At 42.6% G+C, this 25,295-nt stretch overlaps 3 protein-coding genes across 3 annotated transcripts; 1 reads left to right on the forward strand and 2 right to left on the reverse strand.

The window, feature by feature from the left end:
- Positions 1-1,363: 1,363 nt before the first annotated feature.
- Positions 1,364-4,550, reverse strand: LOC311488850 (uncharacterized protein). Its single transcript, XM_084545707.1, has 4 exons — positions 4,392-4,550; positions 4,089-4,241; positions 3,904-3,970; positions 1,364-3,759 (listed from the first exon to the last, which is right to left on the reverse strand). The coding sequence occupies exons 1-4, from the start codon at positions 4,536-4,538 to the stop codon at positions 2,186-2,188; spliced, it is 1,941 nt and encodes a 646-aa protein (XP_084401833.1). The 5' UTR covers positions 4,539-4,550; the 3' UTR covers positions 1,364-2,185.
- Positions 4,551-4,596: 46 nt separating this feature from the next.
- LOC311489866 (uncharacterized protein) lies at positions 4,597-5,968 on the reverse strand (the record flags this gene model as incomplete). The annotated part of the gene is made up of 2 exons (XM_084547177.1): positions 4,597-5,196; positions 5,311-5,968. The coding sequence occupies 2 exons, from the start codon at positions 5,966-5,968 to the stop codon at positions 4,976-4,978; spliced, it is 879 nt and encodes a 292-aa protein (XP_084403303.1). The 3' UTR covers positions 4,597-4,975.
- A 3,454-nt stretch (positions 5,969-9,422) lies between these two features.
- On the forward strand, positions 9,423-23,976 carry LOC311489087 (amyloid beta A4 precursor protein-binding family B member 1-interacting protein-like). The gene is made up of 13 exons (XM_084545998.1): positions 9,423-10,066; positions 13,782-13,841; positions 16,217-16,304; positions 17,538-17,767; positions 17,858-17,929; positions 18,010-18,169; positions 18,342-18,463; positions 18,549-18,623; positions 18,728-18,871; positions 21,414-21,524; positions 23,301-23,399; positions 23,488-23,572; positions 23,848-23,976. Exons 1-13 carry the CDS (start codon positions 10,034-10,036, stop codon positions 23,970-23,972), a joined length of 1,404 nt encoding a protein of 467 aa, XP_084402124.1. The 5' UTR covers positions 9,423-10,033; the 3' UTR covers positions 23,973-23,976.
- Positions 23,977-25,295: the final 1,319 nt, after the last annotated feature.

Raw genomic sequence — 25,295 nt, forward strand, 5'->3', positions numbered from 1 at the left:
TGACACAAACCTGCATATTAACAGCAATAATCCCCTCTGAGAACCCTGATTTATTGAATAATCTACACACTAACCTGGAGGTCATGACTTCAAAGACTGAAGTAATAACATCAAGTGGTCCACCAGTTTTCATAGAACATATGCCCAGGATCGTAATGTGCTTTTTGATCTTGTGCCAAAGCAGCGCAGCACTCCAGACTGAGGGCCCTTGGTGGAAGTGAGTAGGAAGGCCATTATGAGGTTAACTACCCGGCTAATATAATTTCAACTGTTTAAATTTATGATAAAGGACCTCCGCTCTTTGATGTGTAATAGCAAACACCTGGCAGTTTCTACCAAGAGCAAGCATGATTCAGTCTGTGACCGAGGCCTGGAGATTAGTTAGCGTAAGATTATCCCTCATCAATTTATGAATGAATGCTGTGGGAGAAGCATGCCCTTCTCAAAGCAGTTGAGCATCCATGCCATGACAAAAAACACAGTGAGAATTTGTTTAATATGCAGTGATATACTTTGCTGTGCTCTCACATTCATGCGCTTTAAATAAAAAAAGTGTTGCGAATTAGTGCTTGAATTGTGAACAAGCTCAGCTAATTGCTAAGCTACGTCTGCTTACAAGCTACAGCTGTGTCCTAATAACTTTGGGGGTAAATGCTAAAAGATTGCAATAACTGCAGTTGTTACAATCATTTAATATGTCCCAGAGTGGAGAAATAGAAGATAATAGCAATAAAGTCAAAATCTCTCTGCGTTTGTTTGCTAACATTAGCAAACATTAGCCACTACAAGCTACTGGTTATAGAACACCAGTTTATGATACCCTTGAACTGTCTTGTGTTTACAATGTTCATGAGAAAAGTCTTCACACTTTCTGTGGTATTCACAACCTGGTATGGTCAAAGTTCACAATTTGTGAAATTTTCTGTAATTTTCCTATATTAACTTACCCAGTCGTTAGCTTGACTGTTAGCCTCGTTGGCAGCACCAGTTGCTTTACTGTAGCGTTCTCACGACATTACCACATGCAACCAAGCATTATTGTTCACATAAAAGTACACAGTAATAAATTTAAAGGCTGTATTGGAACTGACTCTTCAGCTATATTACTGTTTGTTTGCTAACATTAGCTAACATACACCACTACAAGCTAATTAAGGTTATTATTCAATTATTCAAAACCCCAAACTACTGTAAGCAAAGATGTGTCATTTTTACTTGGCTGTAGTTACAACATCTCACTTTAAATTACAACCATCCATGTTATACCAAGTAGAGTCCTTAATCAGCAGTTGGAGAAAAACATATGGTAAAACAAATATATATTTTATTGGATTTACTAGAAAACATCAAATATACACTTTATTACAGTTTAATGTTGGTTACTACATAAGCTGTTAAAATAGCAGTTTAATTTCTACTGGGCCTTAGAGATTCTACAGAATAAGATGCACAAAGTGGTCATTAAACAAGGCATGCAGTGGATACTCACATTAGAAATGGTGCCTAACATGAAACACATGCTCTTAAAAAACACTCTCAGGAATGAAAACCAGCAGCAGAAAACGCCGTAGTCACAACCAGAATGTTCTGAAGGTCCTTTGGTGTCAACAGGGGAACTGAATTACATAAATAAAACACAAAAAAAGGGAAAAACATGGAAGTTTGGAACATAAAAAGAGCAGAAAGCTCATGTAAATACAGTTAAGAGCTGTCATTACTAATACTTGAATTATATATAATGACTTTTTAAATATGATTGCTGCAAAATGCTACATTTTTAAATACTCCATAGTCAATATTTTAGCGTCTAACAAAAAAGAAAGAAAAAAAGAAACCACTAAAAAGTTAAGCAGCTTGTGGAGATACGGATAAAGGAGAACACTACTCTGCCAGTCAAATATGAACGTCAGAAGACTGTTAGCTTAGCACAAAGACTGGCGGCAGGGGGAAACAGCTAGCAGAAAATCTTGCAGTGTTGTTTCACACTTTATCTATAGATTTCACATAAGAAGATATGTGTTAATTGCTGTGTTTTAAAGTTTGTAGTGGAAATATTTTGTTAGTGTCAAAATTAGGGTAAAACATAGTTTCCAAAAGGTCAACCTATTCCTTTAAAAGGAATCTTGTAAATGGCCTAATGGTCTTTAAAACATGGAAAGACCCCACAAAGTTTAGCTTTCTTTTATTATGCTGCCACCCAGAGCACTGACACCCCACTTCCTGTTTGGTGGCTGATCTGGTTGACCCGTCCTCGCACACAGTCCAAAGTGAAGAAAACTGCGGTGCCGTTGTGAACCTGGAAGGACGCCCTCAGACTCACACTAGCCCAGTGGCTGCCCTCGGGCATCTGGCCAGCCACCTGCTGAGCCATGACAACGGGCCGAGGTCCCTGTACCTCGCGGCCCCTTCCTGATCCCTCTGTCTCACTTCGCCTGAGCAGAGTCACCTTGACCATGTTGCAGGAGTGAATGAGTTTAATGTCCAGAGCCAAACTGGCAGTGCCGCTCTCCCTGAAGACAAAATCTCGTCTCTGGTCTGCAGACCCTTTGACCAGCAGTCCTAACTGGGGCACCTGGGGGCTGATCTGGTGGAAGAACAGCGGCTTGTTTCGAACTGCTCCTGATGGAAGGCCGGTGTGTGCCACAGAAGCAGAAAGAGACGAAGAAATGGCAGCGGGCACCCAAACCAAACTGAGAATGCTGATGCCTGTTTCATCACCAAAGAAGCGGACATTACATTGAGCAGGAGAGAGGATCTCAAAGCCCAGCGTGTCCCCAGGACCGACTTTAGTCACTCCAGACAGAGAGATGGATGTGTCCCGATAATGGACACCTGGTTTAAATGCACGGAACAGCTCTGCACTGGTTCCATTGTGGTTGAGATATGCCAAAATTTGGAATCCGTCACTCACACATGCCTGGCCCATAGAGTACAGTGCCTGCTGGAATACAAAACGCACTGTGCCACTCTCTGCAAAACGGATCCCTCTGCCGTCATGAGTCAGTCCCACGACATAGGGGTCAGAGGAAGAGATGGTGCGGAAGACTGGGCGATAGTTTGTGTGGTAATGTGTGGAGACCATCGCCTGTGCCGTCATGGCAACAGCCCCGGTGTCATGAGAGATCCAGAGGAGGCTGAGTGTAGGTGCGGAGGAGTCGTACAGCTGCAGACCTTCACTGGTTTGGTTACAGTGATGACTGGCGCTCTGGAGGAAGAGGGACACGAGGTGACCCGGGGCGACCTCTGCCACCCCACTGACGCTGACACTTTGAAGCGACCTCTCCTCCCGCTGTTCCACCCGTACACCACTGAGGTCGCGACCTTCAGAGCCATCTGTGTTGTTCATACGCAGACACACCTGGATGAAGCTGCGGCAGCCGTGGCTCACAGAGAGATTCTCATCTAGCCAAACCAGACCGTGCTGCCTCAGCACCAGGTGTCCATCCTCAGCGGACACCAGAGCAGCATCGCCTCTTCCTTGGATGTGTAGCTTCACGCTGGGGAAGGCATGAGCCAAGATGTGGCCTTTTGACACCTGCAGACTCACATCTCCAGCCCAGGACAGAGAGAGGGCGCTGTCGCCAGCAGCAGGGCCAGCGCAGATGGTGTCTGAGGTTAAGGTACAAGGTGAAGCCACAGGTTCTCCATCACACTCATTGCAGGCCTGACACTCATCCATATCTGAGTTGTAGAAGTAGCCATGTCCACACATTCCTGACTTGACATCTCGCTCTGTCATATCTTGGCACCTGAATCCACCTGGTGATATTACAGCAGACTGGTTTCAACATATTTATAATATTTAGAGATGTTCAGCAAGTCAAGAAGAGGAAAATTATGATAAAACTGGCAAAGCTTTATCACACAACAATATTGTTAAAAGTTGACATTAATTAACAGTACCTGGAGTGTTGAGACACTTCTGCTGATCTCCACACAGATCGGATATTTCAAGACATTCATCTCTGTCCTGTAATGACAAACAGATTGAATCTCTTAAATATTTGATGCAGTGAAAACGTGTCTTGATAGTATTAGTTGTCACCTGTCCAGTGTTTGTGGTATAAGAAATTACTTCTTCTTCTGACCTGGCAGATCCTGTCTGCATGGACTGAACACTGGGCGACCAGGAAGAAACCGGCAGGACAGATGGTGCACTTCTCACAGCGTGGATGGCCGTTAGTGAAGCCACAGTACTCCTCTGCACCACAGCTGCCACAGGCCAGCAGAGACCGACCTACCTGAAACCAGCAAACACAAAAATTATTTCAGCAGTAGTGACAGCAGGTGAATCAATGTCATGTATCTTAGCTGTTCTGTCAATCGTATATTATTATATGCCAGTTGGGGGAAGACAAATTTAACATAAACTAGATTAGATTTTGTTTTACCTCCATCACACTGGCCTCCATGTCCACCTTGTGCAGAGACAGAGCCTGCTGTGCTTGGTGGGTTCTAACCTGCCCACTCAAGGTTTCCATGTGACTGTCTAGCTCCCCCTGGAGGTTCTGGAAAGATGTTTGTTTGACGCTGTCCATCAACGTGCTGTACTGGGCTTTGACCTGGAAGAAGAAAAACAAAATATCTAATGGTACCAACAGTTCTAGTGTGACCATGGTGACCACCACCATGACTTGTGATCTAAATACACTATATTAACTAGCATGATGATTTTGTGCAGCCTTTATTAGTCGACTCTAAATAAGTGTTAAGATTTCATCTGTGGTGCAGAACACGCTCTTCCTCTGATCAACATATGGAATTGATCTCAGACAAGGTCAGTGGTCAGCAAAACAAAACTTCTGTAGATTAGGAGTTTTCCATGCCTTCATCTAAATTATGTTTCTTGAATCAGAGCCCACAAAGCAAAACCCATGACCACTAACATGTGAAAATTCACAGTCATCTGGGCCATGGTATGTGCTCTGTTTTAGCTTTGTGTGTTGGAAAGCTGTTCACATCTTTCTCCTCATCTTCACAGCAGACTTACCTGCTCCATCTGCTCATACATCCTGCTCTGCTGCGCCAGTATTTCTCTCTGCTGGTTGACCAGCGTCCCCTGCTGCTCACTGAGTAGCCTCTGCAGCTCCTTGACCTCGTTCTGCTGGCCCCTGAGGGCCTCAACCAGCCTGTCCTGGCTCTTAGACAGCTGCAGTTGCAGCACAAGAGCATCTTCGGAGGGAACCTCATTAGTCCCTGGAAAAGAAAGAAAGAAACTATTGCAACTACTGTGGACTATAGATCATTTATGGCTTCTGAAGTTTAGTTGTCTATCGTTAAACATTCTAATCACTGGCTGGTGATACCGACCTGGTTTCATGTCACATGTCAGCTGTATCGATGCTCCACGTTCCGACCCAAAGTCTGGGAGCTCATCCAGAAATTGTGCCGCTCTGTCCGTCACATGGACTGGTGAAGAGTCTCCTCTCCCGTCGTCTCCGTGCGTACCGCAACCTTCTCCTACGCAAGGTTTGTGCCTCTGGCGCATCCGAAGGGGCAGTTTACATCCAATGCCTTTGCAGTCCCGCGTTGCACTGTCATCGTTCGTGGGGTGATGAGAGACCGTCGTTGGACAGGTCCCACCGGCGCAGCCAGGATGAAACACCTCTGCCGTGATGGTCCTCGGGTTCGTCCTCCTGATGCCATCCGTACCTGTCGATGACTGCGTAAAGCCTCCGTGCTGTGCCTGGATGACGGTGTACGGTGTTATGGGCGAGCTCTTGGCTTGGTGCTGATTGAAATTAGCATCCTGCTGGTGGCTGGGATAGACGTGTCCCTGCCTGGAATGCGCAGTGTTGTGGAACGGCCGTCGGGACGGGGACGTCTCCGTGCGCCCCTGGCAGTGCGCGCCGACACACGGTCTGTTCCAATCCTGGCCAGAGAAGCAGCGCGTCCCCCGGCAGACCTCAGATTCGCTGCCGAGTATAGTTGTGACAAAAATTAAAAGTATCGCAGAGATGCGTGCCATGTTGCAGTCCTCAACAATAACAATGTAAACAGGCCACTTATGAATGGTGGCCCCTTTGCGTATTGATCCTTCAGTCTTGTGGAATCCTTTAGATCATTCCTTTGAGAGAAAAAAATCCTTTCAGAAACTGCGCATACCTGTAACTTCCAATTGGACTCAGACAAGTGACTGCACAGTCGTTCGACTTGTCTCCATTGCGCACATTGCGGCTTCTGCCCCCTTTGCCCCTTCTGGAGATAGCTACGTCTAGCCCACATGTGGCGCTCACTGCTCCTAATTGGCAACAGGTTTTGCTCCTAGTCTTAAATTAACCCGTAGCTTTCCCGGACATACCACTCTGCAGAGTCACTCCATTCCTACGGAGCGCACGTGGTAGATATTTGGACTATTCTAATGTTATTTTTATTCTCACACTCACAGGTCGATCATAAGCAGTTTGTGAGCAACCAGTGGTAGCCGGGGCTTGGTCCAGAGGAATTTCAGAGTTTATTTCACATGCAGCTATTTTCCTTTGCAACGGACTATTCTCGCTTTCTCTACAGCTTTCTTTCCTTTTGCGTTCAAGCTGATGACGGGATTAGGCCTGTGGGTTTTTAACAAGCCCTGCAGAATTAAAAACTCCGCTTTAAATTACATGAAACGCCTTGATCTCTTCTGTAGTGCTGGATTACAGTGCTGTGGCCGGGCTTTTAAAACGCTACTCTGTTATATTGTAAAGTTTAAGCAAAGACTGTCTCTTCTGTAAAATGCAGCCTTTATTTCAGTTTAATGCCACTCTCATTTCCCTCCCCTGGCCCTGCATGGCTTTCATTAAAGCTTTAACCCACATCAGAAACACTTAAAGGTTCCCCTCTTTACTTATTTTCATGACACCTACTCTCTCATGCCCACAATTACATTGAATTCAAGTTTAAAACCCTCCCTCTCTCAGCTTTAGATGATGTTTTGATCAAGTCTCAAGTCGTCTTTGCCTGCTGAGACACCTGAGGTGGTTTGGGGTGTGCAGGTCACTGCTCAGGACTTTCTATGACTCTGTGGTGGCTTCTGTATCCATCCTGTATGCAGTGGTCTGCTGGAGCAGTGGGAGCTCAGAGAGGGACAGCAAGAGACTGAACAAGCTGGTCAGACAGGCCGGCTCTGTCCTGGACTGCTCTCTGGACTCCATCGAGGAGGTGGGTGAGAGGAGGACGTTAGCCAAGCTGACATCAATCATGGACGACCCCTCTCACCCACTGCATCAGACTGTAGGGGACCTAAGCAGCTCCTTCAGCAGCAGACTGCTGCATCCACACTGCAGGAAGTCATGCTAGCGCAGGTCCTTCATTCCAGCTGCCATCAGGTTGTACAACACCAGCCTGTGTCAACAATAGTTAGACGAGGCCTCGTTTTTGGTTTTTACAGTTATTTTTTGCACAAATAAATCTGCTTTTTGCACTGCCTTACGTTGCACAACCCACTGCCTCACCATATTATAGTTTTATAGTTTCAGCAATTGCATATTTGTAAAGTTTCCACCACCACACTGTATATATAGAATGTCTTTATATTTTTATTTTTCTCTATATATTTTTCAGTGTTGTTATTGTTTTTTTTTTTTGGTAATTTTCCTGTCGAATTCATTACAGGTTTGGTATATATTCTTGTCAAATTCCCGGCTACTGTGACAAGGTAATTTCCCATACGTGGTATAAATAAACAGTGTCTTATATCATATGTCTCATGTCAAACAGCCCACTGCGCCTGAATGTCAGAACTTGATGAGCACATCTCACTTGTCTAACCACTGTTCTTGCTCTATTTAACCACATGTTTCTTATTCTGTCTGCACTGTTCATAGTGCTGCAGTTATTATCGTTGGCGTCGTTGCACTGTCAGCCAAATAGCACACCATTTGGGGCCCCATTTCACACTTAGGTTGATTTTTTATTTATTTTTTTCATGCAGTTTCCTATGTGTTTATTCATTTAGAAACATATGACAATTTCCCATACGTGGGATAAATAAACTTTTCTATCTATCTATCTATCTATCTATCTATCTATCTATCTATCTATCTATCATTTAGTTGGAGGACATAATCTGCTTGCTCCTCTGCTAATAATAAGTCCATACTGTACATTCTTTAAGCATGAACATATGGCTGGGCAGTGGAGTATCATAATATTTAACATTTGATCAGCTGTATCAGTTTCAGTCTATCAAAACCAGTTCACATCACTGCAAAAACTGAAAGTACCCTAACCTCGATGCTGCATGGTGCTAGAGGAGTTCTAGATATAATGTTGAGTTCAGGAAAGGCTGTTGAGTGTCTCAGGCATGGAGAGGAGCAAGTATGAACAACAAGGTGAATTTGAAACAGCTAAATACGGCGTAGCTTCAATGTGGCCCTCCGTTGCACGCAACACCCTTTTGATCATCTGCGCCTCTCCTCTAATGCAACTTTTTGAATTCCTTGCATGGCCAGTTATGTTACATTACATATCCGCTCAACCACTCATCCACTCATCCAAGGAGCTTCTTCAGTTCCTCACCCGTCTTTTAGAAATGAAGATGCTTCGTGGGACCCACCGTGGATGCCGAGCAGGAAAACAACATCGAGAAAAGAAGAGACGCTTCACTTCTCAGCGCTGTTCTTCCCTCCGCTACCATGGGCAACGTGAGATCGCTGCCATATAAGACGTTTGACCTGGCCGCACTCTGCAGGCTCTGTGGTGGCGCCGGCCATCCTGTGTGGAGTGGTCTGCTGGAGTAGTGGCATAGCAGAGAGGGAAAGAAGGAAGCTGGATAAGATCATCAGGAAGTCCAGCTCTGTCCTGGGCTGACCCTTGGACTCAGTGGGGAGGTGGGTGACTGGGGAGTTCTGGCTGAACTGTCCTCCATGCTGGACGATGAGTCCCACCCCCCTCTATGGTGACCTGACGGGACTGAGGAGCAGCTTCAGTGACAGGCTGCTTCACCCTCGATGTGTGAAGGAAAGATGCAGAGGGTCTTTCCTTCCTGCTGCTGTTGGGCTCCACGGCGAGCACTCCTAATATGTGCAATATTATTACACCTTATGGTGTAATAACACCAGTCTGTGCAATATGTCTATTATCTGTTCTATCTCTGTCATTTCTGCATGCTGTTGCAAACTGCAATTTCCCCATTGTGGGACGAATAAAGGTTTTCTTATTCTTAATATTTCTTATTTTTTTTTGGATAAACTATGACCCAGGTGACTGAGAACCCTCACAGATATATTAAATTCATCTCAAGTTTAAAGCCCATCTCCCTCCCCATCTCTTTCCCATTTATCTTCCCTCCTTTATTACTGGAACCACGGGGATGTGGAGCCGAAGCGTTCTGAGAAGTGGCCCCCATCCCGAGTCTCACTTCCTGGGTCCTCTTCTCCACATTCAACCTTGTAAACATTTTATGTGTGTGTTGTATTATCTGAAGTGACACCTGCATTCAAAGGTTTTCTACACTGCCTGGCCAAAAAAAGTCACCACCTGGATTTAACTAAGCAAATAGGTGCGAGCCTCCTATTGGATAATTACTGCATGGGTGATTATCTTTCAGCTGGCCACAAGTTATTTAACCCCTACTGATGCAATGAGTAGCTTCTCATTTCTTAAACAACCATGTCTAAAGAGACATCCTGCGGCCGTGGAAAAGATGTTAGTCTGTTTGAGAAGGGTCATGCATCAAGTAGAGAAAACATCTTTTTTTTTGGCCAGGCTGTGTATATCCACACACGTATTTTTAGCTACACTAATTGAATTTACCTTGTTGAAGCAATGCAGGTACATAAGACAGTATTTAAAACGCAGTATTAAAAATCCTGTGTAAGATGATTTCAGGTAAATAAGTTAGCAGCATATCTTCAGTCAGTTCGAGGCACAGCAGCGTATGGAGCCAGCAGAGTGACAAAGGCAAGCCTCTCTCTGCTCTACCAGAGAGCTCTGATCTACTTCCTGATTTCACAGGAAATTCAACTGATAGTGCAGAGGCAGAGTCACATGTACCAGTGGTTACATACAGACTGACCCTAGAGGGTTTCATCATTTACAGTACACACTCTCCATGGTGCTCTCGTGTGTGAAAGAGAAAGAAAAGGTAAGAACATTAAAAAAAAAACATGTGTGTCTGTCTATTAGAACACTGTTAATCAATAAAATGCAAATTTGTAAAATTTAGAACTGTTTTGTAAATATCTATACAGTACTATGTAAAAGTGTAAGCCCTGAAAGCAAAGTGGGGCTGCTAATAGCTTGTGTTTCTTGATTAACTTCATATGAAGAGCAACAGAAGAAGAAGAAACTGCATCGAATCAATATGTTGTTGTGTGCATTCTTTGCCTTTAAAACAGAACCAGTTCTCCACTTGGCACGCAATCGTTCCAAACATCTTGCCGGAGTTGTGTTGTGAGCCCAGGTAGCTTCTGGCCCTTCATGTCGTTGATGTTGTTCTTGTTGTTGCTGATGATCGCTTTGTGACTCTGGTTGTGTATTTGTCACTGCACTGTCACTTCGGGACCCATCACACCTTGTTGCGTGATGGATAAGAGTCAAAAAGGATGTAAGGATTTTTGGATTTTGCGCCGGCCTGTGCATATTTGTGCCTTTAAGAGTTAAATACTTGAGCAATCGCATCAGATTTAAGACAAACACATGTCCTCTCACAGCAGCCAATGGGAGGTTGTGCAACTAATTAGAAAACAGTAAGAAGCCCCGGACCACAAGAAGAGAGAAAACATGTCCGTTTACTGTCAGCGGGCCATGCATTGTGATTGCTTTCATGCATACAAGTCTCAATAAATATTTTTTTTTTGTGCTCAGGCTTTGGCTCAAGAGCCTGTTTGCCCGCATTTTGGTGGTTGGGTGTTTTGATGATACGTGAGGCCACAGTGGGAGACGGCAGCAACACGCTGACATGCCTGATGAGAGGACCGAATTCATAAACTATTGTGGCTTTGCAATGCATGCCCTGATGAGATCACAGGCTTCAAAATACCTCAAATACAGTGTCACTGTAATACTGAGAATAGCTATATTTATATCCACGGTGTTGCATGAGATAAATGGGTTAAGACTGACTTTCACATGTGTGAGGCAGAAGTCCTGAGAGGCCACAAAGGTAGAGTTCACTTTAGTGATCCAACAATTTCACTTTCATATGGAAACAATACTCAGTCCACTGCCATGCTCACTCCACTCTTCCCCTTTCACCTCATTACTCTTTAATGGATGGTGTGTTTACTGTTGAGCATAAACACAAAAGGAGACTGAACAGTCTATGTCCTTCCTCTGTTTGTGCGTGTTTGTGTCTGTGCACAGAGATGAACAAGTAATGCAAAGAGCAATGGAGACAGGCCGGCCCCTGAATTTATAAATGTTTTAGATACAACATATGAGTTAATGTACACAGGAAAGAATCTGTATGTTGCGTACCTTCAGCTGCAGCTTTAGAGTATAGAACCTATAGGTGTTAAAGTTAAGCACAGGCAAACAGATGTCCGCTGCACTCTTCCTGTAGTGAGACTAACACAGGAATTCTCTTCTCATAGATGGATAGATAGATAGATATTTAAAAATAAAGAAACTATTAGACTAACGCTCCACGTGGCTACAGCTCCAAACAAATGCTAATGATTCCCTGCTTAGTGCTTAAAAAGACAAGTGTGCAATAGCTTTGTTAAAGAATTAAAAGGTGCTGTCGCCATATACACTTATCAGGCATAACATTATGACCACCTTCCTAATATTGTGTAGGTCTCCCTTGTGCCTCCAAAAGAGTTGTGACTCATCAGAGAGTGGACTTGGGCCTTCTGAGGTTGTCCTGTGGTCGCAGACGGCCTCGGCCGTCTTCATCCCGCAAAGACCTGTTTAGTAGTCGTTTTTTAATAGGGTCCTATGGGTTGAGGGGAGGGGCCTCTGTGGATCATCCCACAGATACTTGATCAGTTTGGGATCTAATACATTTGGAGGCCAGGTCAACACCTTGTGCTGTTCTTCATGTTTTTTAAGTTGTTCCTAAACCGTTTTTGTCCGTGTGTCTGTGTCAGGCTGCATCCTGCTGGGGATGGCTGCTGCCATCAAGGAGTATCATTGCTATGGGGTGGGGGTGTCTGGTCTGGTCTAGGTGGGTGGTACATGTCTAAGTAACATCCACATGAATGCCAGGTGCAAAAGTTTCCCAGCAGAACGTTGGATTGTCACAAGATGGTCAATGTTATTTACTTCTCCTCTCAGTGGTTTTAATGTTGTGGCTGATCGGTGTATGTAGCTTGAGCGTCCAAATAAGGCAGGTTTAAAGCTGCTATGAGTCATTTCTGTCACATTATGGGTGGATGAAAAGGCAGTGAGTATGCTAAGAGTGTCGCATGTTAGAGCCACTCTCCCACATGAATATCACACACTTTACAAGAAAACCGGAAGTTCACAGAAGTAAATACTCACTGACAGCTTGACCACAGATTTTGACCACAGAGGGCCATTCGCAGCACTCACAGAGCAGTGAATTATGTGAACAACAAAACCAGTAAAACTTAATGAGATAAAGCAAAGAATGAAAACAAAACACATACAAAAACATTGGAACTACTTCTAGAAAAGTATGAGTTTAGTGGTACCATACACACAGATATTGTTTGAATGTATCTTAATATATCAATTGTACAGATACTTAGTGTGAGTTAAGATCAGTTACTATGTTGATGATCCTCTGAGTCATAAATGAGCCCACACATGCAACAAGCAAGTATCTTTTCAGTGAAAGGAAGGCTGTGTTTATATATAGTTTCTAGGTATGCTACTGTGGCTTTATGATACGTATGCAACTATTGTTATTAATACTACTCAAAGAAGCACTCTCTTAGAGTTGGCAAGAAGCAGAAAGCTCATTCTTCAGTTTGCTTTTCAAGCCTGTCCACATGCAAGAAGAATTTTTGATCCTAAAGCTGGCAAGACACCGCCTTCGTATGGTGAAAGCCCAGACGCCCAGAGTTTCACAATATTCGTCCTGATAAAAATCTTTGATCTCACTGGAGTCTCTTCTTCGGAATGATCAATAAAGTGCATCCGATCTGCATGAGCTGTCTCCCTTCATTCACTGGTTTTTCATCGAGTACATTTGATATGTAGCATGGCAGCCATCATACTGAAATGTTTCAGACTTCACGCCACTCTCCGTCACCTTGCATAGTGTCCGTCAGCAATTTAAGACAAAGGAATTGTCAGTGATTCTGCTTTTAAAACTAAGCTGAATGTCTTTATAATTGATTGATTGAGAGGTCTTAAATTAGGTCCAGAAAGACACAGTTTCCACCACTTTAATTCATAGTTTATTCATGATAAAGTTCACTTGATGGTGATTTAAAATAAACTTGGGTTTCTTCAGACTGTCTGCTTTGTCATTTTGTATAATCACTGGTATGACACTGCAGAACATCACTGGTGACCTTGCACATATGTGACCTTTCCGTTTCCTTCCGTAGTGAGTTATTAATGACAAGTTTTGCACATTGTTTATCTGTTCTTGCAGCTGTGACAGTCATCCAAACTGTATATGTGCCTGGGCGTACAGTGTTTATGTGCCTGTACCACAAAAACGTCCATGATCACGAGGGCCTTTTCAACTGAGCGTGTTTCCCAGTGTTTTCCACTTGGTGCAAAACGAACGTGAAACCAAACCTCAGCTGAACTGAAATGCTTTGAAAGTTTTCAATTCCGCTGCTGTGTTGTTTCCACTTTCTACCTTAGCATTTTCTTTACTTCCACATTATTCCCTGTGATGCTGCTAAAATTGAAATGTCTCTCTCTACTCTTTGCAGATGGACGACATCGATGCCATGTTCAGCCACCTGCTCGGAGAGATGGATCATCTCTCTCAGGTGAGAGAAACAAGGCAAAGGGCCTTCTATTGTGATGCTATGACCTGAATGTGAATGTCGTCATGATAATTAGCTCCCAGTGCTTACAGTAACATGTTGATGTTTAGCAGGTACAATCTTGCGGTGCCTTCAAATGGAACTAGATTATAGAAGCTAGCACTTTGGCAAGCTAGCAATCAGGAAACTAGTTAGGAATATTTAAATATTTTACATGGACATGCTCTAAAATTACGAATAAGACACTATACGGCTAAATTACATTATTAATTTATTAACAAATGTTCCACCACATCATTGAGAATATCAGCAAACACATCAAAACTTTTGAACTTTGACCTTTCTACTGAAGATACCTTAAGAAGGTACCATTAATGAAACAACACCATTTGAAGGCAGCACTGGCCCATGGCGTTCATTTAGCATGTTAGCATGCTAATTGACAATGAATCCAAAGACACACATGGGATTGTCTGTAGTTTTGTAGATATTTGGTCATCAAGGAAAATGGACTATCAGAAAAAGATAATACTTTATGATGGATTATTATTGGATGGACTAGAATGTTTACCAACGTGACAGTAGAAGATAAGTCCCTGGAGTTATTCATAATTCGTCTTCTGGGAGCCACGGACATCTCTAAAAACTCCATAGAAATCAATCCAAAAGTTTTTCAGATATTTCTGTGGATGGTTAAAAATACGTACATAGACAACATAGTGATGTCACAAGGCAATGCGAAATGGACCTAAAGGCAAAACACTGATCTAGAGGTTCTGTATTGAGTAATATAGGAAGCTGGTAGGTGGAGTGGTGCTGTGTAACACAGGAGATCTGGCGGTTGAGGTGACTGGTTGTGGTTACAGAAAATCAAGCAATAACAAAAATCTAATTCTCAGATGGTCAGGATCAGTGAGTTACCACACAGACAAACACAACAAACTGGCAAGGAAATGGATGACAGACCAGGGTGGATATACGGCAGGGCTTGAATGATGGATAGGTTTCAGGTGTGTAGGCTGATTTCAGAGCCATGTCCAGAGACTCACACGGATAAAACAAGGACAACAGATATGAGGGAGGGAAAACACCAGAAATACAACCCCAACCCTAACCCATGACAACTGAACGTAACGTTAATCAGACTGGTCATATTCTTTCCCAAAACATGACCAGCTGAGACTCTCTGTTGCTGAGTATTCCCTTTTGAAGTGGGAACAGGTTACAATAAGTGAATTAGACAAATCACTCCATGTTTTCCTTGCTAATCTCAGCGTTATCCGATTACACCTGGCAGCATTTGTTTTGAAACCGATCGTCCGACAGAAGTGTAAGGCAACCCTGTGATGTGAAGTCATCACATCTGGATCGGACCCTGGGCAATCTCTGCAGATTCCCTCAAGCACACATAAGCCGCTCATCATAAGGCCGCGGCACGGCAAGAAATACATTACACACTTCTGACCGATCCAAACTGAGCCTGAGGCGCGGTTCATTATCGTCTGCTTCCAAACTCTGCATGTAAGCCGTAAACGAGTACAGCCCTTAGAACTGGAGCAGTCTATGTACAGCATTACATCAGGCATACCAGAAAGACTCCATGTCACTGTCACTGTGATGACTTTCCAGTGGAGGATGCATGCCAAACGCCACTCCACAGGCTATGACCAGACTTTGTAAGAAAACCATGTGATTAAAGCAAGGATCCTTTGAGAACTGATTTAGATGGTTCCACTTATTGTGTTGATTGGGTCCATTATCTCTGCATTAATGCCTTGGAGCCAGAAGACAAAAATCTCTGCTTAAAGGGGCTCTGTGGTGTCATATAAGCAGCCGCTCCAGCAGGGACGAACCGCCTGCTGGCAGCCATGATATTGTGCGCAGGCTTTAGTGACTCACAGTATGTTAATTATTAAAATGGTGCACTTCGGTTCTTTTCTTGATGACTTAATTAAATTGGGACTGATTCAACTGGGATATTTTCATCAATACAAATGCTGGGGTCATTTCCTTGGTTCGGAAGTTCAGTTTGTTACATTACAATGTGATAAATCCCTTTTTCTTAATGAACTGACTTGTGATTTATTGTCTCTGCATATGCTGAGTGCAATGTGTTTTCGGTTACTGCTGCAGCTTGAAAACGGCAAGATAAAGTACAAGGGGGAGAAAAGTCGTCGCTGAGAAATAACAGTTCAGATCATTTCAGGGACACATATGGCCTATTTTGATTACAGAGGTTATTTTAAACTATGACCTGCAGCTCTTATCAGAAAACATTACACCTTTTTACCAACGTAATTGTCATTTATGGGTGGTGTGGGGAAGGATAGTAAGGGCTCTGATATTAATTTGACATCACATTAATTACTCCACCACAGAGTCTAATGTCTGCGTCCAGTGAGTCAGAAGTGGATCCCGACCCACCCAGAGAGAACACCTTGTCCATTGGTTTCACAGACCTGAACGGTGAGCCCTCTTTCAGCTGACATACTCATAACAAGCAGAAAGCAAATCAGAGCAAACCAAAAGTCGCACTGCCCTGAAAGCAACTGTGATGTAGAGGGATATATGAGTGGGGGGAGATATGTGAGGGAGTCTTTCAAGAGATAAGATTCTCATTTGGGAGGTGGCTCCTTCTTCTTGTGCCAGAAAGTCAACGTGACCTCTAGAAACTGTGGAGATAATCAGTCAGGGAAAGGACGGACGTGTGGATGGGGATGAATAAAAACACTGTTAAAATGGTACAAATGAGAATATTATTTTTTCTATGAATAAAATCAAGCCACCACTGAGATTGATTAACTCTGGCTGAGTAAGAAAAGATACATGTATTCTCTTTTTTATACAAAATTGATATGAGGTGAATGATACCACTTTCATATCTTTGTTAAATATGAAGCTACAGCCAGGATACCATTAGCTTACTTTAGCATAAACACTCAAACAGAGTCAAGCTAACCAAGCTAGTTTTTAGCTAAGCTAACACTAAGGTGTGAGGTCAACCTTGTTGAGATGAAATGTTTAGTCGACAAAATGTCTTGCTAAATGCTCACTGAATACATTAAATTAGACACGGTTAGTGGATTAGCATCTACCCAGAATGCTTTATATTTGGATTAAAGTTTTCCAGAAAGCCTCCCTGAATTAATTTGAAGAAGCTGATTTAGTTTGACTGGATATCAAAATAAAACATCCCAAGTAAGTTCACTGTGAAGTTGTTGGTTATTCAGAATAAATTAAGCTTGAAATGCACAAGATTTTAGTCTTGATTTGGCAACATGCGGAAACTTGTGCAAATGGACAAACTTTTAATGTTTTTCTACTCGCTGCTTTTCACAGTGAACCAAAAGCTGTTTTAGTATTTTCATGCTAAACACGACCTTTAACTTCTGAATGAACTAATAAACAGAAGCTAAACTTTTTTTCATTTTCAGCTTTGCCTTTCTAATTACACTGTGAATATTATTTGAATCTTGATTTTCTAGAGAAGTTTCACCAATAGCTCACGCAATGAAACCACAGTTTCATGAGTCAGTCATTCAGCAGTTTCAGGTCAGGTTCCTCAAGCAAATCGTTTTTTATTTTGCCCATATAGATTTTTACCGTGCCGATTCAGGGACTGAACCGGTGACCTTTACATGCTTGGTTCTCTATAGCTCTAACTCTCAAGGCCTCAACTGTCCCTGTACCTCATTACAGAGTCTCTTAATGAACTGGAGGACCATGACCTAGATGCTCTGGTGGCTGACCTGGGCTCAAAGGTGACCTCAGAGGAACTCCCCCCTCATGATGAGTGCAGCAGCCCTACAGATAATGAACCTCCGCCACCTGCCATGCCTCAGGAGCTGGAGCCAAAGCCAGAGCCAGCACCAGCAGCTCACCTTCCTCCACCAAAACAAGCAGCTGAATCATCCAGGGTGTTGCAAACGGTATCCCAAACTTTCCACTTATCAGCAGGATAAAGTTGTCATTTTGTAAACAGGAAAAGGAATTCATGCTTTGTTGTATTATGTTCTCAGAGCAAACCCCAAACAAAGGAAGACAAAATTAAACTGGCTCTGGAGAAGCTGAAGGAAGCCAAAATGAGGAAGGTAAACTCGGACGATTTTGAGTGTTTGACTTCACCGTGCAGCGGCAAAGCATAAGTTACTAACGGTGCTGCTCATCATAGTTGATAATAAAGGTGCTGATGACCGATGGCAGCTCAAAGACGCTCATGGTGGATGAGAGACAGACGGTGCGAGAGGTTTTGGACACGCTGTTTGAGAAGACGCACTGTGACTGCAGCATTGACTGGAGCTTGAGCGAGACCAACCCTGAGCTGCAGATTGGTGAGATTACTGTAACACGCACACACGCACGTTCATTCAAAGCATAGGCAACTATCAGTTTGTGCATATACTGTACATGTACGTCCGGAGAGATGGGAGACATTTTTGCACATGTTTGAATAATAAAGATAGATGCATGCTTTCAAAGGCCGTGGTTTGATTTTTCTCTCAGAAAGAACCTTTGAGGATCATGAATATTTAGTGGAGCCTCTCTCGGCTTGGACACGCCACAGTGAAAATAAAATCAGTTTTGTGGCCAGACCCCAGAAGTATGTGATGTTCAAACGGCCTCAGGTGACCAAGAGAGTTTCATTGCAAGTTTGATTGCACGGTCTAACGCTCAGCCAGTAAGTGAAACTGTGCTTTTCTCACCATGAAGATATTTTACATGTGGAAGAAGAAGAAAGAATCTTTGAGTGGGATAAACGAACAGGCCAAAGAGCTCCTAATCAAGGTTGGTGCCATCACTGTATGGCTAAAAAAAAATCTTTAAAGAGTCCATTATTCTCCATCATGTCAGTTTCACTTTTGCATGTATTTTTCCTCCTGTGGCTGCAGGAAAATTTTGGGGGCTCTACTCAGATTGTTCCTGATCTTGAGGGCACGCTGTACCTAAAAGAAGATGGGAAGAAGGTGTGGAAACCTCGCTACTTTGTGCTCAGGGCCTCAGGCATCTACTATGTACCCAAAGGAAAAACAAAGGTATGGCAGAGCAAAGAAAGTTTCTATATTTATGCTGCACTGATGACAGCAATGTGTTGTTGCTCTACGTGCAGCAAGTGGGTGAAAGTTATTTCCTTCAAACCCACAGTACCACCACATTTCTTCTTGGCCGTTGTCATGACAGTGAAAGTGGTAGGCTAGACACTGAGCTATGGCTATTCTCCTTAGGGTGATATTTGGTGCTAAATACAAAAGGGCAAACTCACCCACTTCATGTGGTTCTTACTCATAGCTGTACTAGTGGGCATCGGCTTTTGGTTAAATTTGAACACCCACGTAAGAAGTTAAAATACTAGCAAAGAGGTGTTAATGTGCAAAACAGCTTATCTGATGCTATGTGTCTTTAGCGTGGCACAGGCGGCCTGATGGGGCATGTGTTAAAGTCAGGCTGGCTTCCACGCTGATGTTTCGTTGTAGTTTGAAGACAAAGTTGTTAACATGATCAGCAATGTGCACAAACTTTACATATTAACTCAACCTTTGAACTTCATAAATGCAGTTTATGAATTTAATAATAAACTGTATTTGCTAACCCTTTGCTTGACATTTTGATAAATGTGCTTATTCATTTTCTTGAGAGTGAGATAAGATAGCCTTCTCTAGTCTGTATGCTAAGTAAGAAGCTGCAGCTGTCAGTCAGCTAAATGATCACAGATGTAGTCACTGTGTCTGACATTTGGGGCTAATGCAGAAGTGGCTTAAAGTTTAATACAGCCGGTGGTCATCAGGGGCAGGCTCCAAATAAACCTCTGGCTCCAGTAGACTTCTCATTGAAAATATTCTCTCATTAGGACTTATTAGGTGAGTATCATGTCATTAGTTAAATTCATTTCTTCTAGTTGGTGTGCTGGTGGTCCTTACCACAATTAAATACATATTAGCTGTTATATACCATTATGTGTTGGCTTTACTGCCATGTCTTGTGTGGAGATTGATAAAGATAACACCTTGTTACTCCCCACGTCCTCACTTTCATCCATTCATATTCACTCCTTCCAAAAAAACAAAAATACGATGAAAACGCCAAAACTTGTGTGTGATTGCCAACAAAGCAACGAGAGAAGTCACTGTGGCAGTTGAGGCAGAGACAGTTCAGAAACAAGAACATGCCCTTAATAGTGCCTACAGCTTAAGCCAAGCTAACCAAGAAACTGTCTCACACATTCAGTAACTTGCTAGTCTCTTGCTTTTCCACTTTGTGAATGTTTTAAACAAGAGGCCATAGCTAGTAGTCATTTTTTCATTATTTTTTTTTTGTTTGTTTGTTTTGGACAGTTAGCTATTCCGTTTTGTGTGTGTGTGTGTGTGTGTGTGTGTGTGTGTGTGTGTGTGTGTGTGTTGTGATATGCTAAGCTAACCAGCTGCCAAATCCAGCTACATTCTGAAAACCTGAATAAGACACGTTTGACAGCAGTCCATAGACAAAGAGGCCAGAGAGAGTTTAATCACAGTGTGAAGTCCCTGACAGTTAACGTCTGAGCAGCTGAGCATAGCGCTATGCAGAGACGGAGCCACAGAAATGAAGATCGACAGTGCAAATTGAGGCCTCGCTGTTGTTAAAGAGAAACATGTCGTCCTGTCACTGAGACAGAGCAGAAAAACCTCCGCCCAGGCAGGCTAACTCAAAAAAAAAAGAAAAAAAAAAAATATATATATATATATATAAATAAATCATGATAGATGGAGGGGAAACTGTGCGAGGCAGATGTGCGAATCGCAAACATAACAGAGCTGCAGGAATCCTGTGAGGCCAAGACACACGGGTGAAGCACACGCAATTACCTGAGGTTTTACAGCAGTTAAAAATAGTCTTACGTATAAACAACATTACTCCAAGACTAACAGAGACCCTAAAGCTGATGCCATGTGGAGAGGAGAGAATCATATAGTGGACAGAAAAAAAGAGAAAGAGCCATAGATGAACTAAATGGAAGAAAAATTAACTGAACAAACAACCTCAAAGAGCTATTAAACAACAAAAAAAGGAAGAAAAGAAAAGACAGCAGTCATCCTCTGCCAGTCAACTCGACTCTGCAGTTCCTATTGAACAACATCTTTGTCAGTGAGGTTCAATATGTGAACACAATGTGTTACAGCTCAAAATGAAAGGAATGCTTTGGAGATGAATAGGACATATTTTTCTCTCAGATGGAGCTTGAATGTGACAATGATGTGAAAACAAATGGCCTTGAAATAAATATTGTTCTCAATTTAAATCCCTTAGAAAATAAGCCTGAATGATGAACAGCTTATTATCCTTCGTTATAAATAAACCTCTGTAACACTGTTCTGGATTGATTGCCTCAGTCTGTATACAAAGGACATTCACAGACATGCATACCCTTCTGCCGCTATGTGAATTTTAAACTATTCCAGTTCACCAGACATCTGCAGTATGACTCAGTATATACTGTCATATACATAAACACTAAGGCCAGCCTCAGCAAATATTCAGCTATGGGCACGTTCCACATTTTTGTCTGTCTGTGTGAACCATCTTTTGTTTTTTCCTCTCTTCCAGTCTTCCAGTGATCTCGCCTGCTTTGTCCGCTTTGATAAAGTCAACATCTACAACACCGACAACTATAAGCAGAGATACAAAGCTCCCACCAACTTCTGCTTCATACTAAAGGTCAGCTCAGCAACTTTAATCACTATAAGTTTGAGGATGTGACTGTACTGAAGAGCACATTTCGAAAAACACATGTCTTTTTCTATTAATAGGCTAGTATTGTAGTCTGCATTACCATGGACTACAAAATTAATGCAAGCATAGCATTGGCATACAAATAGTTTTTTGTTTCTTACACGTCCTTTCTGCACATCTAGACTCGAACCATGTCCTCTTCAAACATTTGAGGAGCTTCATGTCAAATGCATTCATGTTTAAAGGGCCGCTAATGCTTTCAACACCCCACATTTAAAATTTTAGTTTCAGGCTGCACCCGTAGCTTTTCTGTGATTGGCAACATCTGTGATTCTCGGAGGAGACTACAGAGCAGCTATTCAGTGCAAACTGGTGCTGTACTGTTTGGCCAGAAACAAAAAACAGGTCTGCCATGCTAAGAATTTTACACTATAATAAATTCAGTTGCATGCCAGTCATCGACAATGTAAGGAAGCTAGATTTAAAAAAAGGTTCGATCGCAGACTTGTGAAGTCAGAGACGCTTCAGTTCACATACGTTTATGTAAATCTCTTCAAAGAAACCCCAGAGACCTCTTGAAGGTACATGAGAAAAAAAACTGAGAAAAAAAAAGGAGGTGAAGGAGCAAAGGGGCGAAAACAAAGAACACAAAGTCAGTAAACAGAGTATAAAAAGATGACCACCACTGAGGCTGCATTGACACGTCTTAATTCAGGCTGGGGGCCGGCGTGAACAGAGAGCGTATCAAAAGGCAGGCTGGTGGTGGAGCTATTTGAAGGCCACGTAGGCTCAAGGTTGGTCACTGTGTGCGGAAGACATGTTCTGCAGCAGTATGCAACCTGTAGAAAAATGTTAACCATGGACACTATAAAATGACTCTCACTTTATGGCTTTGTTTCTGCCTGATGAGAGTAGAGCAGGGGATTTAAAGTGGTTGATCAGGGGCATAGATAAAGATAATGTTCATCAGAAGTCAATTGTGACAAGAAATCAAATGAGAGCTAGTCATGCTGAAGGGAAGTGAAACAACAACAAAGCTTATCTGATTTTTACCACTTTGGCCTACGGCTGTAACGTGTGTGTGTTCTTTTTTTTAGTCTGTAGCTTTGTCAACCAAGGTCTCCTCAGCGGTGACACTGTGAACAGAGAAACAAATCTATACATAAAGTTTGTCACATGAAGTATTTTTCAGTCGTCTGCTTTTAATGAAGATGCAGTGACATTTTAGGTGTGAAATGCTAATTTCTGGTCATAACTGATCAGTAATGCTTGTCTTGTTCGTGCACCTCGGTGCCAAGGTGGAGTCACATGTTAGTATGTTCTGCCCCCTGCTGGCTCTTGTGTGTACTACAGACGTATAAAAAAAACAACAAGACACCAGGCATTTGTACTTAAATCACGAGAACTTTTATCCAGCCTGTTGAAAAAATAGATGCCTTCATCCTTAAAAGGGATGAGTTTGTCTCAGAAATGACTCCATAGTGATGTATTTGAGGTTATCCTAGCTTGACCTTTGGGGTGCAGACTTTGGAAGCTGTGCCTTTTAAAAGGGAGTCAGCTGGAAAGCATTATGTGAAGTATAGGGTGCAGTGTTATTAGCCCTTGACCTTTACTGGGAACTAAAAGTCACATTGTCTTCTCACCTGCCACCTCCATTTTGACCAGTCTTTCTCGGGCCCCTTAACTCACTGAACTGTGACATTAAATCACTGGCGTGCCCCTTTGACGGCGCTTTTCGTGCTACGTTCTGTATTTTCCCAGCATCCCTGCCTCCAGAGGGAGTGTCACTACATCAAGTTCCTGTGCTGTGAAGACGAACACACTCTGTTACTTTGGCTCAACTCCATCAGAATAGCCAAGGTCAGACTCAACACTGTCTGCTACACACATACAGTATAAGGACGGTGGCATGGAGTTAAACCGGTGTGTGCCTTATGTTTGTGTTCAGTATGGGACTGCTCTCTATAAGAACTACCAGACTGCGATGAAGAGAACGTCCACTCTGCAGACTCTCCACTGTGCTGCACAGACAGGTAAACAATGGTAGTAGGGTTGAAATTAGAACTACAAATATTTCTGGCTAGAATACCACTTCTCAGTCTCTTGAATCAGACTATAGCACACTTCCATAGCGAGATCAAACTAGATCAAACGTGTGTTTTAATATAGGAATATAGAAACACATACACACTTATAATGTGTGACTGAGTTCGACACGTGTACTTCTGCCATAGGTGCCAATGAAAGGAATTGGAGCATCTAAAGCCTAAACTCCACGTCTCGATTTAATTCTTATTTGTCTTTGTAGACAGATCCAATGGCCACGCCCCTAAGACCAGCCAACAGTCAGTGAGTGCAGATGTTGAAGACTTCCCGCACGAGCCTCCTCCCGACTTCATCCCTCCTCCTCCTCCTGGACACACACCCATTTGAGACTACCTTCCTCCTGCACACATCAGGTTGCGTGGATGTAGCCTAATATGAGGCATATGAGGCTTCAGTTCTGCACAAACGTGTACTGTAGTAGTACAGTTACATGCACATGATTCAAAGCAGCTTTTTATTAGTTATTTATTCACAGATCTACAATATTTATTCGTATTTTGGATAAACTTCAAACGTGCTGTTGAGTCACAGAGAAATGCACACTGGTGACATTTGTTTCAATGAGCTGTTTATTACAAAAAGACTGTACATAAATTTCAATGAACACATCCTTATGTACAAACTGAGAGGAGAAGACGAATATCAGGTTCTGTTCCCATGAACATTTAAGTTACAGATGTCTTTTTCTTTTCTTTTTTTTTTTTAAACTTCCACATTTGATCATAAGAAAACACACATCAAAGAAAGGCGCCTTGACCTGTGATGCCCTGAAATGCTAGACGTTGAGTGGCAAACATTACAAAGTTCCGCACGTCAGTGGTTGTCTCATGATTTCTCTATGAAAAAAAGTATAAATAAATCCTTTACGTACAAACCGCTGGGCGGGCCTCCCTCAGCAGTCCCGGACATAAAAAGAATGCAAAGCTAGAAATAAGTTAGGTAGAAAAAGTTTCTCACAAAAACGATGGAAAAAATACAATCGAGAATGGGATGTAGTGGGAGATCATTCACTGTAAGGACATTTAGATACTTGTCATGCACAGACGCTGAATACTGTTCATATGAGTCTTTCCTAGCCTAGAAACCTAAAATGTTACCTCCGGATCCCTTTCAAAATAAGAGTTCACCTTGAATGCCCGTGATTTCTGAAACGCACATTTATGTGACTTGTTACAAACATATATTCTGAGATAGGCATTAGCTTCAATGACAGTTTTACTTGCACCAACAATCACTTTGTAAGAGCAGGCATCTTATTTTGTAGTAGAAATCAGAACTGAAACTCTCATTTGCTTTTAAGACCTCTGGATTGAAAGTCATTCCTTCACTGCAGTCAGCAGGTGTCATTCATGTGTAGCACAGACGCTGGAAAAAAACAACAACAGGTAGCTAACCGGTTCTAGCTGAAGTACATTACAGTTGAGTCGCCTACATTCACTACAACGCAGTGATGATTGAAGAAGATTACAATCAAAATGATCAATGTCCACCTTCTGGAATGAAATAACCAACATTTGTGTGTAGAGCAGTCTTGTACTTGAGGTTGTTTGGGTTGGTGATTATGGTTATTGAGCACCAATGTAAAGCACCGCACCAGCAAACCACTGAAGGAATAAAGGTTAGTTGATATTTCTCGGATAGCAACTCTCG

The sequence above is a fragment of the Chelon labrosus genome (assembly GCF_963514085.1).
Source record: "Chelon labrosus genome assembly, chromosome: 6".
NCBI classification, from domain to species: Eukaryota; Metazoa; Chordata; class Actinopteri; order Mugiliformes; family Mugilidae; genus Chelon; species Chelon labrosus.